This window comes from Prinia subflava, chromosome 15 (assembly GCF_021018805.1).
Source record: "Prinia subflava isolate CZ2003 ecotype Zambia chromosome 15, Cam_Psub_1.2, whole genome shotgun sequence".
Classification (NCBI taxonomy): Eukaryota; Metazoa; Chordata; class Aves; order Passeriformes; family Cisticolidae; genus Prinia; species Prinia subflava.
The window spans coordinates 9,576,675-9,590,863 of record NC_086261.1 but is presented as its reverse complement, the minus strand read 5'-3'; the positions used below and the strand labels follow the sequence as shown (position 1 = coordinate 9,590,863).

The 14,189-nt window shown below is 42.3% G+C and overlaps 1 protein-coding gene across 4 annotated transcripts in view; it reads right to left on the bottom strand.

Annotated features, from left to right (window-relative positions):
* HOMER2 (homer scaffold protein 2) overlaps positions 1–14,189 on the bottom strand; it is a 59,801-nt gene that overhangs the window by 28,875 nt on the left and 16,737 nt on the right. For all 4 annotated transcript variants that reach the window (XM_063412396.1, XM_063412398.1, XM_063412397.1 and 1 more), the window contains exon 2: positions 8,037–8,193. In XM_063412396.1, coding sequence (XP_063268466.1) covers positions 8,037–8,193 — 157 coding nt within the window. The remainder of the gene's footprint in view (positions 1–8,036; positions 8,194–14,189) is intronic.

Sequence of the window (14,189 nt, the reverse complement as noted above, 5' to 3'; positions counted from 1 at the left end):
AGCAGAAAAATGAGCCAGATAGGAACAAACAGTGAGCAGATGTGCTTCTGCTCTTCTGTCAAGGATACAGCTGTTGACAGCACTCTGGTACTTTCTCTCCTAAGCTTACTAACCAGCTTCTGAAGGATTTACTTCCAGAAATAATCCAGGAAATGAACAGAGAATTTTTCACATTTCAAAGTTAATAACTTGGAAAGAGATTACTATAGAAATGTTTAGGTGGTAGGAGTTCTACAGCCCTAGACTTTAATTTTTTTCTAAACTAGAACACAACCTCAGGAGATGATCATGATTTCTGGTTGATTCAATCTCAAGTGACCCACCAAATTTCCTGGCATTTATTTGCTCCCTTTCTCAGCTTTTGACAAGCTCTCTTTTTCACCTGGAGTTCTAGGTCTTTTTTTGTTCAAACATTTTTAACTTTTCCTTCTATTCTTGGCTTATCTCCACCAGTACTAGTTCTGAAACTCCTATTGCAGCTAAGCACTATTTTTTCTCATCCTCTGAATACTCAAAGACCTGTTCACACAAGTGCACCCAATATAACCAGCTCTACCAATCTAAACCTGTCTTAGCAACTGCTGGACAACTCTCCTGCAGACACAACTCCAGGCAATGTACTATCATCCCAGTTATTAAATCCTGCACCTCCCCTCAGCCTGAACTTCTGAATACTTGATATCACCTTAAGCAAATAAAGGATGATGCAAGTGAGTAGTCTCATCCTTGGCTGACAGCTCTGCTTCTCCTTTCTGCTGTATTTCTCCCTAACCAAATTCCAAAGAAAATGTTCCCAAGTTATTTGAATGTTTAGAGAGAACCCAAAACTTCAATCAAGCCAAGTACGCCCCTAGCACAGACACTGCAAATATTTTCAGATCCTCAGAGACTGCAGTTGTCCTTAATTTCATTCACTCTTACTTCAAAGATGTCTTTGAGAGGAATATGAAGTCCTGGCCTATGGAGCCAGGACTAGGTTAGGCTGGTGGGCTTTGCCCCAGGCCAGGAGAGATGTTCTGCTCTCAGTCTGATCATTGACAAAACGAAGGAGAAATTCTCTACAAAAGGAGCAGTTGCATCTCAGAAAGCAGTTTGATCCAGTTTCTTTGGTTACAGAACAACATGACCAAAAGGCACCCATAAACAAAAAAAGCAAAAAGCACCTTGAGATTACTCAAGCATCTTTTTACAAAGCCTTTTGTTTAGCACTACTGTGTTAGAACATGTCTCCAGCAGATGAGCATCATTCTCCAGCAAGGCCTGGGAAATCTGAACCAGGAAAAGTACAAAACACACCTGGTCACACTGATGAAATGACATCAAATTATTTCAAAGGCTTTAGTATGGATTAACAGTATATACACACTGACACTACTGTAGCTGTTCTGTCTCAATTATATTTATCTATCCTGTTCTTATACATTCTGTTATCTATTTGGGGTGGATCTGTGCAGAGCCAAGAGCTGAAATTGATGACCCTTGTGGGTCCTTTCAACACAGGGTATTTTATGATTCTGTGATTACACAGTGTATATAGGATATCATAAACCCACAACTGATGTTTTTACTTAATAGTCATCTCAGTGGCATAAAAGCAATGAGATGTTTATTGTAACATGCACACAAACTATGCTTGCTGGAAGACAGGACTGTGCACTAAAATTCTATTTTATACCATATTTTGTATTCCAAAAGATACAGTATAATTTTTATACAGGGCATTAATTAGTTCCATCTGTTGACTCTGGTATCATCCACAGTGCTAAAAGTCATGTTCAAATTAGCAGCAATAGTTCATGAAATAACACACTATGATAACGAGGGGATAAAGGCCAACAAATATGCTTAAATTTCTGTATTACAGTACTCAGCCAGACCAGTACTGGAAATATTCTTTTACAACATATGAACATATGGACAAGAAGGCACAGGCACTGGATCAGTGAAATCTGACCTTCAGAGGTCAAAACCTGGGCTCCTTTGCAGTGTTTTGCCCTAATGCAGTGTCACCCTTAAGCTGGATGTGTCTTCTGGGCATGGTGTCACTGCTGCCTTTTGAGGAAAGGTCATCAGAGTGTCACATGCTGCCTTTAGATGAAAGGTCCTTTCCATGTTGGTTCTCGGTGTCAGACATTTAAATAATACTGAGCTCATACTCCCACCCCCATCCGTGTTTTATGGCTGGCACACTTTCTGGGACCACCAGAAAAGAATTCCCACCCAGCCTGGAAGAAACTGAAGAGCAAAATCAGAAGTTTTTGGAAAAAAAAAAAAAAAGAAATCTCTGTCCCACTAACCCATTGGTGAAATAAAAGCTTTGAGAAGATGGAATGAAAAATATTTTATTTTAATTGGATTATACTACCAGGGACTCTCCTGTCCCATGTAAATGATAGTCCTGCCAGTGCTGCAGTCAGCAAAATAATTTTCAGGGTGAGGAGTGGGACCTCTTGGCATTTGAGCAGGCAAAGGGCAGCTGGCTGGGACCCCAGCAGCACCCTGCTCCTCCGGGGTACAGCACACGGCACTCCTGACGAGCAGGGCCATAAATAAAACTAGGGCAGGCAACACCAGAAATCAAAGAATCTCCCTCCCTTTGACAAAACACACAAATACCCTCACCCACACCTTCAAAATCATAGCATTTCGGGATTTATCTATAGACATTAAAAGAAAAGCCAACACACCACTTTGTAAGGTCACTTTTCATTTACTTTTTACATCTTTTTATCTTTGACTACCCAAGGCTGTAAAACATCCTCTGTAGTTCCACTACAAAACTATTAAACCTGAAAAATGAGATAGTTAAAAAACTTAGGTATTTAAGAAAAGGTAGGCATTTAAAAAATAAACAACCCTACATCACTGTACCTAATTCACTGGGGTGAACACCCACTGACACTCTGAATGCCAAGTGAGAAGCCAATATTTTGATTGTTGCTGCCACACATTATCACAAATCATACCCATGAGGTCCCAGAGGCAGAGTTAAATGCTGCCACACCAACGCAGACCCCTGGTGAGGTAAAAACTGCCAGAAGGCTTTTATAATTCAGTGCCAAAAAAATTGTAATATATAAATTACTTGGTAGGTTTTCTCCTGTGAAAGAGTTGCTATTGGTTTAATTGCTGAATTTACGTCAATGGAAGAAAAAAAAAAGAATGAAAATATCCAGCCAGATGAAGGAATTTCATCTGTGCTACCATACCCTGTAATTGTTTTCATTTGAAAGAAAAGATTCTGAAATCTAAGAGTCACCTTTTGGCAAAATACTCTAGGATATTTTTAACAACTATGTCTTAAAATAATTCCTTTTCCATGGGCAAAGAAAAAGATCTGTTTTGAGCCTCTGAACACATCACTGGAAGAACTCAATTTCCTCTTTGTGTGGTGAGGACACCTGCCTCCAATCTTGACAACAAGAAAAGCGTGGTCATAAAGAAGTGGGCAGCTATTAAATTAGGTAGCAATTAGCTCCGTGGTACAGGAACTGAGAAAGCCAGGAATAAATCAAGTATTAGCAGATTTACATATCAGCCCTTCTTACCTCCCTAAATATCTGCTGCCACAGGCTGCTGGGGCTGTGTCCCTGCCAGCTTCATTGTCCTCTGTAAATCACACTGTCCCTGCATAGATGCCACTTGATCAAACAGCTTCATCACACCATATAATGTACTGTATTCACTTTGGGGAACACTATGTGAATACTGATTGCCAAAATTTGGCCCATATTCTTATTCCTACTAATTGCAATTTACTTCAGAAACAGACCCACTGATTTTACTTTCCCAGCACAGCAATTTTCCTGGTTCTCTCTTCAATACTTTCACACACTTATGCCCAACTTAGCTGCTGATCTCCAATATTCGAGGTAATGATCAGGTAATAAACTGTTAAATGAGCTAGTAACTGGGAATGAGTGTCAGCTGACTGGTTTTTTCCTCTCAAACAGTGTCTTTATTTCTGTACCATGTATTTTCCACAATTACTTTTGCAATATAGTCATCTTTTAAAGCCTGATTTTAATTTTTTCCTAGTCATCTGTTTAAGCATCTCTCAGAGGCAACTGGGGACTGGCATCTGCGATGACTCTTGCTGCGTCACTTTTCTTTGCTGCTGCCAACTCAGTATGTCTCACTATGCACTTTATTGCTGGCTATTAATTTTTAAGCTAGCTTTATGTTCCTTATTAACAGCTCATTTCTCAAAAGAGAAAAATGATGTTGTTGCAATCGCAGGTTTTATAGAAATACAACACGAACATCTGAAAAGAGGGCAGAGGCTTGTTTCTGAGGGATTATATTTCCATCTCAAATTCTTTTCCCTCTTCTCTATACTGTTTGGATAACACATAATTTCAGTTTATAAAATATAAATAAACCCACCAACCAGAGTACTACCATGCATTATTCCTGAGGATGACAGAGGCTATTGGTCTGCATTGTTTTCACACTGTCAAACTTCCTTTTTGCCTCCAAAAGGCAGGCCAATGTAGGTCACTTTTAATGAGGAGCCCTGTGTGTGGTTTTCCCCACACACTGCACAGCAATTGGACACTTACAGGTTCACAACCTCCCTGCATCATCACCATATTTTGTATTTTTTCAACAGGGTTGACTTGTGTCCACAACACCAGGCACTTTCACATGGTGAAGTCTCTGGGCTGCCTCCTTAACTCTGAATCAGTGTGTGCCCTTGCATTTTACTGTATCATTTCCTCCAGCATTCATTATGCTGCAGTCTGCCTCTGGCTAGAAACTTCTTAAAACATGATGAAATTACTTGCTCGACAACATACAAGTCAATTGTAACGTAATTAAAGGGTATACTAATTTATTCCCTTGTTTGATCATGGTATCTTGGTTAAGATCATCCAGCACATTCTCATATGGTGTCTGTGAAATCCTTTGCTATAAATTCTAAGCTCCTGTCCACAGCACCTGTTTTCCTGTGAAAGACACAGGAATTAGAAGAGCTGTTGTCTTTAGCTTTGCAAACATGAGGAATTAAAGTAGCACAAGCTGTTTTGAATCTAGGCTCTCCGCAGTGCTTCATTCCCCAGGTATTTTAATGGGTTTGTTATTGGGATGGGAGAATTTGAAAGAAACCTGGCACCTGCAGGAGTATGCTCTGTCCTGTCTGGCCTGCATATTGGACTCCTGAATATTCCTCTGCATGGGAAGAGTTAAGCCCCCTTGAGTTCAGTCTGCTTCCTATCTTTACCCTACTCTCTTTCTAGTCCATTTTTCTCACCACCTCCATGTGCAGCATCCAGACTCTCCTATCCTTCCCCAAGGCAGTGTTGCACTGAACAGGGCAGCAGAGCCAGGCAGCTCCTCTGCCAGCCTGAGCCAGGCTCACAGACCGAGTAACCAGTATTTACACCTTTAAACACACGGGCTCAGCAGTTAATCCTCACCTTAAGCCCACTGCTAAATCCCTGTGCTCCCCTCTGCCCTGCACCCCAGGTGTGTGGGGACAAGGGACAAGGAGGAGATAGGGCGAGGCTGTGCCTGCTGGGAAAAGAGAGGATGGACTGAAGGACAGGGCACTGCAGAGGGTCTGGACCTCTGAGGACAGCAGCAGCTGCCTGAGGAAGCCACTGCTGCGAGGATCAGAGCCCATCAGGTCAGGGCTGCATCAGGAGGAAAGGACTCATCAGGGTGACACTGCACAGCCTGCCCGTGCTCTGCCACAGGGCTCCAGCAGCTCCAAGCTCCTCCACACTCTGGCAGTTCAGCACTGCCCACAGTGATGTGTTGAATGCTACAAGTAAAATCAAGCTTATGCAACCAGGTGATGACCAATATATAAGTGCAGTAGCCTGTATTCTTGATAACTTCAAAATGTATTTATCATTAGTATGTAATGTCAACATAAGGTAAAGAGCCCCAAATTAATCCATCTTCATACAAGCTGGATTTAACTGAAATTTCTCTGCAAGCCAATGTGAATCATATATGTTTGTCTAAAATAAACTATTAGAACAGCCCTTTTGCTGAGCAGACATGGATGGAGAGCTGTAAGAGATACACATCCTTCATCACTGCCTTCCTTCTAGGGCCAAGTACCTTCATTTACTTGAGCTTCAGCTTTTTTGCCCTTAAAGCAGACATAATTTATGCCCACAGTGATTCTGTCACATTAATCCATCTGGTATTTGCCAACACACGGAAGACTTTATTCTAATGAGATCTACAGAAAGCAGGACACCATCATCTGAAGCTGTCTATATTCTTCCTTACAGTTCTACCCAGTTTCATTTTTGCCTGGAAAAGTAGGTCAAAACACTAAACAGTAGTTGTTTGAAGGGAAAAATGCAACTTTTAACTTCTTTTGGCATAAACATCAGGGATTTTTTTCCCAATTAGCATTCTTAAAATGGACATTCAGGGTCACGGGACTCTCCAGAGGTGAGCATGAAGGTAGCATCTATTCTTGACCTGTTCCTTAATCAGCAAAGATTCAATACAAGAGGAATAATTTATGTGGCCAGCAATTGATTCTTGCTTGGGGAGCCCCAGGGGAGAATTCTAATCATGGCAAGCTCACCTTCTTCTGGGACATGTTGAAATGGGGGGGAACATTCCTTCTGAGTGTCTTTTGAGCAGGTGACAAAGCCAAGCTTGGGTGCCCAGCTTGTTCTCTGCACACATTTTCCAGTTCTGGGCAGGACCTCTGGCTGTGGCCACACGCTGCCCCTGCAGCTTCCCCCGCCACATACAGTAATTACTTTGTTTTCATTAATTGGTCTTAATGCATGCATGCACACCCACAAATCAAGCGAGCCACTGCTGTGAGTGCAGCAGTTTGGGCTTGGAAGCTGCACTTGCTGGGCTTTGCAAAGGCAGCAGCCCAGCAGCAGCAGCCTGAGCACAAGCACCCATGGGGTGCAAGCAAATCCAGGGGGCTCAGCTTCCCCCAGCAGCTCACAGGGCTGTGTGTGCCAGCTGCAAACTGCAACATTCCTGGGAATGAGCACACCAGCACAGACACCATCGTGATGGGGAGATATTAATGCTGTGCTGCTGTCAATGAAACATTACCATCAATTAAAGCAGGCAGTATGGCTGATTTATAAGCCAATATATAACCAAATATAGCACAGGAGATGTTTGGAAAAACAAGTATGTGAAATAGGCATGACAAATAGAAAAGCTTTATTAAGGGATGATTTCTGTGATCTCTATCTCCCAAAACAGTGATATTTTAACATCCTTATCCAAACAGGAACACAGATAAACAGGCTGTAAACTCATCTTGTCACCCTGTGGTTTGTGCCCTGACAGAAATGACCAATGGTTTTTGTACATGAGCAAAATGTTTTCATTTATACCTCTGACTGGGGTCTGCTAGAGGAAAGTGGTCACTCATCAAGTGACTTTGGAGGGACTAATCAGAGGGATAAATGTAGTTTGTAGTAAAAACAGTTGTCTGAGCAACCTATTCAGACAGACTGATTTGGATTCTCACAGCAAATACTTGAGCACACTCTCTGGTAATGCAAAACACATTAACAAAAAAGGTTGGGAGAAGAGCCTGTGTGCCTAACTTGTCACCTAAGGCTGATGAACTCCAGTGCTAAAGCTGAAGAAAATTAAGTACTCAACTGTAAATAGTTGAGCCAGGCAAAAGTGAAAATGCAGCTGGCATTTACATTAAAGGCTATAGTCTGCACATCTCTGTCTCCGCATTCCTTTCAGAAAGAACATTTTCATCACTAAAAAGGCCTTGGCCTTATCTACCCTAATATAGGTGGCTGGTTTAGATGCTGTGCTGCTGACTCAATTTGCACACTTAAAGTTCTTGGCTCACTTATCATGAAGTCAAATTTATCAGAGATAAAATCAACTCAGCTGGGCAAAATCCCTTTTGGGGTGCCCTGTGTTTTTCCAGTTCTCACTGCGAGCCTCCATAACGGATGATATAAAACATGGAGTGTTTATAAACATTTCCTGTAGCCCCGTGTGTTCAGCAGGGCTGGCAGTCCCACCCCTCTCCGCACAGAAACACACCAGGCACCTGCCCCTCCTACCTTGGCTCCATCCACACTGATAATCCGATAGCTGTTCCTCGTGCTGTCATAGAAGTAGGAAACAGTTACAGCCTGCTTGCTTGCAGGAACCCAGTTCTTCTTCGTGCTGGGGTCAATTTGGAAGACATGGGCTCTGGTGGTGAAGATGGGCTGTTCTCTGGAAGAGGGAGGGACAGGAGAAATGGATGCATGAGTCTGCGGAAGGTGAAATGTCCCAGCAGCCCAGCCTCGACCAGGCACGTTGAAAGCACAAGGCAGAGAGCACCTGGCAATCCCCCAGTGAAAAGACAGAGCAGTGACACTGCAGAGCCACACTCCAGCCTTGAGTGCCTTTCCTTGGCATCACTAAGTGACATTCAGCACCCTAAAGTTACTGCCACAACCCAAGAAACAACTGGCTTTTTTCTCCCCAACAACCTCAGTACTCATCCATTCCTCAAAATATTTATTTCCAGGAAAGGACATTCACAAGCATTCTTTCTTTCTCTCCCTATTCACATATTTTGCCAAAAGCAACAAACCCCCACAGCTGGATTTCCTCCTGCTAACATTCCTGTGAACTGCTACCTGCAGCCAGGGCTCCTGTGTGGGTGCACCAAGGACTCCAGCGACACACAGGCATGGTATAATTACTGAAATATGAATCTGTCTCCTCAGAATCCCACTGTTCTGTGGATGTGCATGAAAATTTCATTAGATGCAAACCAGTCAATCACTCTGGGAAGTGAGGGGGGAAAAGAAACAGAACCAAACTCCAGAGCTGGTACAGATATTGCCTCTTCAGCTTTCAGTGGGTGATGTAGCACCCCTGACATTCTGTTCTTTAACACCAGCCTTCCTAGGATGCTTTTTCTCCTCAAGAAGACTGTGCACACATAGAGGGGTTTTATCTTCAATGAGTGACCAAGCAAATCACAGAAATGGAGAGAAGATGCAGGACCAAAAGAACAAAATGTGACACATACAAAGTCACCTAGGTTAAAGATCTGATATCCCTAACCCTAACCCTTTCTTAAATCCCATAAAACTGAATTCACCACCAACTATACCTTTAATCCAGGTTTAGCAGTAGAAGTGAACTGCAAAGCAAGCTCTTATGAGTTGTTATATGCATTTTCATGCTTTTGGTTTTTAAAAGCTACACTATTTAATGTTTTACATTAAATGTACCACTCAATATATTCTTGTCCCATACAAAATATTACATCTTGAATAGGTAATTGACAGAATTACGACAGGATCGAAAACCAATGGTACTACAATAGAGCTACACCCAGAAATTTAAATTAAAATTGAGGGGGGAAAATTTGCAAATATCAAACAGATAAAGTCATTTAAGAGTACAAGTTAGCTCAGGAAAGATGGAGTGAACTTGCAAAGGCCAAAAAGGCCTCAGGAGGGAGAAAATGAAAGAGTGGTTTTCTCTTTGCAAGACTTACACTTCCCCATTTTTCCAGGGGCTTACAGGTTTCTGGACAGACAGCTGTGCTGAACCATGTAAAATACTTATTTGAAATAAACTGAAATGACAATGGGACTGTCATATTACAGCTGTCAAGGAGTAGCATTTGCTTCACTTCCCCCTTATCAGTCACTTGCTGAAGCCAGCTCTCATTTCACAGGCCAGTATCAATGCCATCCTCAGCTGGGTGGAAAGAAGGGACAGGTTCACGATTCAGCACCAGGAGCTGGTGCCACCCCCTGCCCACACACCAGAGCAGGATGGCAAAGCCAACTGCACTGACACAGCTTCAGCATGGGGACAAGGTGCACTGCACCCCAAACCCCTCTGAGCACTGAAGCACACACAGGCAACTATGAAACTGTGGCACCCAATTTTCAAGTGAAATGCTAAATTAGGTACTTTTAAACCCCTTCACCACGGCCCTACAGAGATCCAAATTGAGAACGATTATTCTGTCTTACCCCTTTGTAACTTTTCTACATTCAAGAAAGCACTTCACTGGTAGAGGAATGGCTTCATTTCCCAGGGTTCCTTTCCTTTTTCATTTTATCAGAGATTTATCAGCTTTTATGATAAAGCAACAGCAATGCTAACTCAAAACTCCAGCAGCACATTCTGCATGGTCTGAGCCCTGTGAGCTGGTGGTTCTGTGATGCTGTCAGTTTGCCCTGGGAGGCAGGAGCAGCAGCACTGCCAGCCAGGCTTGGACCCACACATGAAGGCAAAGAGAATTTATGAATATTTAAAAATCTCATGAATTTTAACCAAAGTCGTTAATGATTGATTAAATACTCTTTAAAAAAACCCAACTGTTTAAAAATCAATTTGACAGTAACATCTACTGCTTGGAGTAAAGCTGCTTGAAAAGTTGAACATGAATAGTAGAAAATCACACCTAATAATTCTTCATTTGTTGATATATTTTAAGACAGAAAATGCTTTTTTATTATTAAATATGGCAAGTATTTTTTATAAATATAATTGCAATTTTCAAGGCATGGTTTTACACATTTTAGTCGACCTTTAATTTCTGTCCTTGCTTCGTATGAGTGAAATCTCAAGTAAGAAACAACCACTCTCCTTTAATGTTATTAACCTTTTCTGAAAAATTTAAAAAGCAAACCGCAAGATTCTCAAGCTAACTAAGTGCTCCACAGCTGTGTGAGATACAGTATCACTTTCTGGTTAATATACAACCATGCCAAATTTTACAAGTGTGTGACTAGCTGCAAGCCATGTGTTTTGTATTACTCTTCCTAATCAACGGGAATGAGCTCTCACTTAGGAAAAGTTCAAATTATTTAATTCAAATTTCCTTGTTTATCACTTGAATCATGAGCACAACCAGTGATTTAAATCACTTCAGCTGTAAAGAGTCCTTGCTGACTGGCAGCCAGCATCCTCTGGGCTGTGGGATGCTGGTGGCCAATGAGCTGTGACACAGAGAGCTCTGGCTGGGCAGAAATCTGGGAGAGCCACAGATCCTGGATGTGTGTGGGGCCAGCTCCAGCTCCAGATGAGGCACTGATGAGTGAACATTCCTGCACTGCAGCAATGCTTTTTGCTAGTAAATAAAACATTGTGACTCACCTGGGTGCCTGTGGGATCAGCACCCAGACACGTTTAAAGGCACCAAGTGCCCAGTGCACATCAGGTGGATGCACTGACCATGAAGTAACTGGGACAAAATAATATTTGTAGGATCTGGAACATCAAATATATTTGTGACAGGAGCTCTGGTACTCCACTGGATGCAAAATCACTAATTACACATTTTTTAAAACTTTCACTACTTTACGCTGCAGATCGCTTGAAATTTCTGGGATAAGCATTCCTAGTTTACAGCACAACATTATTTGTGGTCTCCCCACACTAACTGTAGACAACTTTGCATTAACTGTCTAATTTATCAATTGAAATAACAACATTTTTTTAAAGCACGTCTTCATGTATCTGCCATTTGGTGGAGGATGCACATGCCTGCAGCCATCAGCGCAGAGATTTTGGAACGTGGTGCTTCCTGCTCCAGCCCAGCACCATGCACACGTTGAGTTTATAATTCCTGACAGTGCCAGCAGATCTGCAGTGATTTGCTGTAACAAGTATTAGATAATGAGTATGTCTCAAGAAAGAAGAGTAGATGGAAATGCAAAATCCCACTTTGTGATATATCCCCCATCACTGGTCACGATACAAAAAGCTGTGTTTGCTAAAAGACAACATGATAAAATTGGTGCCAGTGGTTATTTGAATTGAACATTGCTACTACTGCTGATGGTGCAATGAAAAGAATGAATCCTCTATGTATATATATATTGTAGTTTGGAGTGTCATTTGTATTCATTTTTAGATCATAGATGGAAATTTTTCTTCTATTTGAAATACTCATCTTGATGAAAGTTCAGGCAAGTTATGATGCCTAAAAATTACCTGTGAGAATAGTTTATCTACTTGTAACTCCACTCATGCATACATGCACGTCTCAAATTTTGAAAAACAACAACCCCTCTCCCCGAAACACCAAAATTGAAGTAAAGGCAGGCCTGTGATGAAGACATATCTGCTGTGGGGAGAAGTTGCAGTTCATGGTGTAACACGCAGCAATTAGCACAGTGGTTGCTGTTTACACACAATATTAATCCTGGCTCCAAGTAAAAATTAAAATTCATTATCCTTCAACCTGTTACCTCTTCGCATTCAACACTTGTGCCATCTTGCATCAAATCTTTTCGGAAAAATTGAGAACCACACAAATTAGTTTCTTAATGATAACTGAAGATGAAGTTAAAGGACCCCTTCTGACCTCACTGCACACACTCCAGGACAAGTGCAAACCCTCTGTGCTACAAAAGAGCAAATTCAGCTGTCTCAGCCCAGTGCCTAAGACACTGTCACCTCACACCCATCACTGCCAGCTCACGGCTGGGGTCAGGGACCAGGACGGTGGCCTGGGCCCACTCAGCACGGGCAATATGCAGAGCTGAGGAGAGGCAGATGCTCGGTCTGTGCATTTTCTGGACGTGGTAGCAGCAAACTGGCATTAGGAGAGCAGGCAGTTCATTCCCTTCCCAAACTGCCATATGCTAATTAATCCAGGTCACTCAGATCTCATCAGCTGCCACAGGCAGGTTCTGGTGCCGGCTGCCAGTGCACACAACCAGCAGAGCAAATGAGAGCCTGTTTTAACTTGCAAGGGTGCAAAACTCAGCATGAGGAGAGCAGGTGGGTAATGGCTCCATTTTACACCTGAGGAAACAGCCATGGAGAGCGAGATGGCATCCCAGGATAACACAGCCACTAGCAAGCCTGGAAATAAAATACATCACCTCATTTCCTCTCTGCAGCTCTGCTATCACCATCATTGCAGGGCAGTTCTCTAGCACATCTACCCAGGGAAATTTTTGACTATGTGAATTCAAAAGGCTAAATCAACAGCTGAATATTTACCACTCAACAAAAAAGAATTAATAGTCTGTACAGAGCAGAGAGAGAAGCTCTCAGTGCATTTGACAGCTGCTCCTCCACACTGTGGAGGAAGGTGGGATGGGGTGCCTGCAAAGCACCCGCCTGCAGCTCCCATTGGTCCTGCAGTGCAAGCGATCCTTCCTCCTCACACTTATTTCCACAGCAAAAATGACTTGTAAGGATGGAGGCATAACCCCAAGCAACACAGGGCTGAGAGAGAGGGAGGATTTACTAACAGTTGTAAACAGGGATAGGAGGACTGGCTTAGAGTGATGGGCTGGGCTAGCAGGGGGCAATTGCACCCAGGTTTTGCTGCTCTTTATTCTCTGTAAAAAACCAAAAGCATGCAGGCACCTCTGAAAGTGCCACTGTCAGTACTCGCCCGTCAAGCCCTGTGCTCCCTGTGTCCTGGCATTCCCTTCCAAAAGGGTGGAAGGTACAGGGAATGACTTTTGGAAAACCCAGCCTGCTGGGACAAAAATTACACTGCCCCTAAAAGAGAGAGAACAAGACACAAACAGCTATTTTCAAAATAAAATTTTCTCAAAGTCCTTCTTTTCAGTCTTGAAATTCTGATTTTACAGGCAGACCAAGCTCCTCAAGATGTAGTGAAGTGCTGAATCTGGCAGCAGTGTTAATCAAGATCAAGGTCATGCAACTCGTTCAAATACCCAGTCATGATTCTCTGGTGCCCACTTGATATTAGATTTGATATCAACTCACCTGCAGAAATATATGAAATCTGTGCAAAAATTCCATCTTTTTAGCTCCCTTCATTTACAGGCATTATTATTTCAACAGAATATAATTAGCAAAAGTGCTTCCTGCATTTTTAGGGAACATAATAGTTCCAGTTACTTAGAAAAAAAATTAAATAAGAATAAAACTAGCTAGCTAAAGAATTGTCTGTTGAAAGCACAGACATCAATTAAACTCATTTATGATTTGCGGCTCAGTAAATCTGAAAGAATAAATCTTCAGGACAAAAGCTCTCAGTATGAAAATCACTGTAACATCTGTGAGGTCTCACCACACCACTGCACCTTTATGAAGCCAATATCCAAATTAAAAGGCTTAACTTGGGCACTGAGGAAGCTCACACTTTATTTTGGGGCCCTCTCCAGAGGTCTGTTAACCTTTCAAGACACTGTGAATAAACACTCATACAGAAGTGACAGGAACTGAGAGGACACTGAACTAATCCTCCATAGGTAAGGTTACTT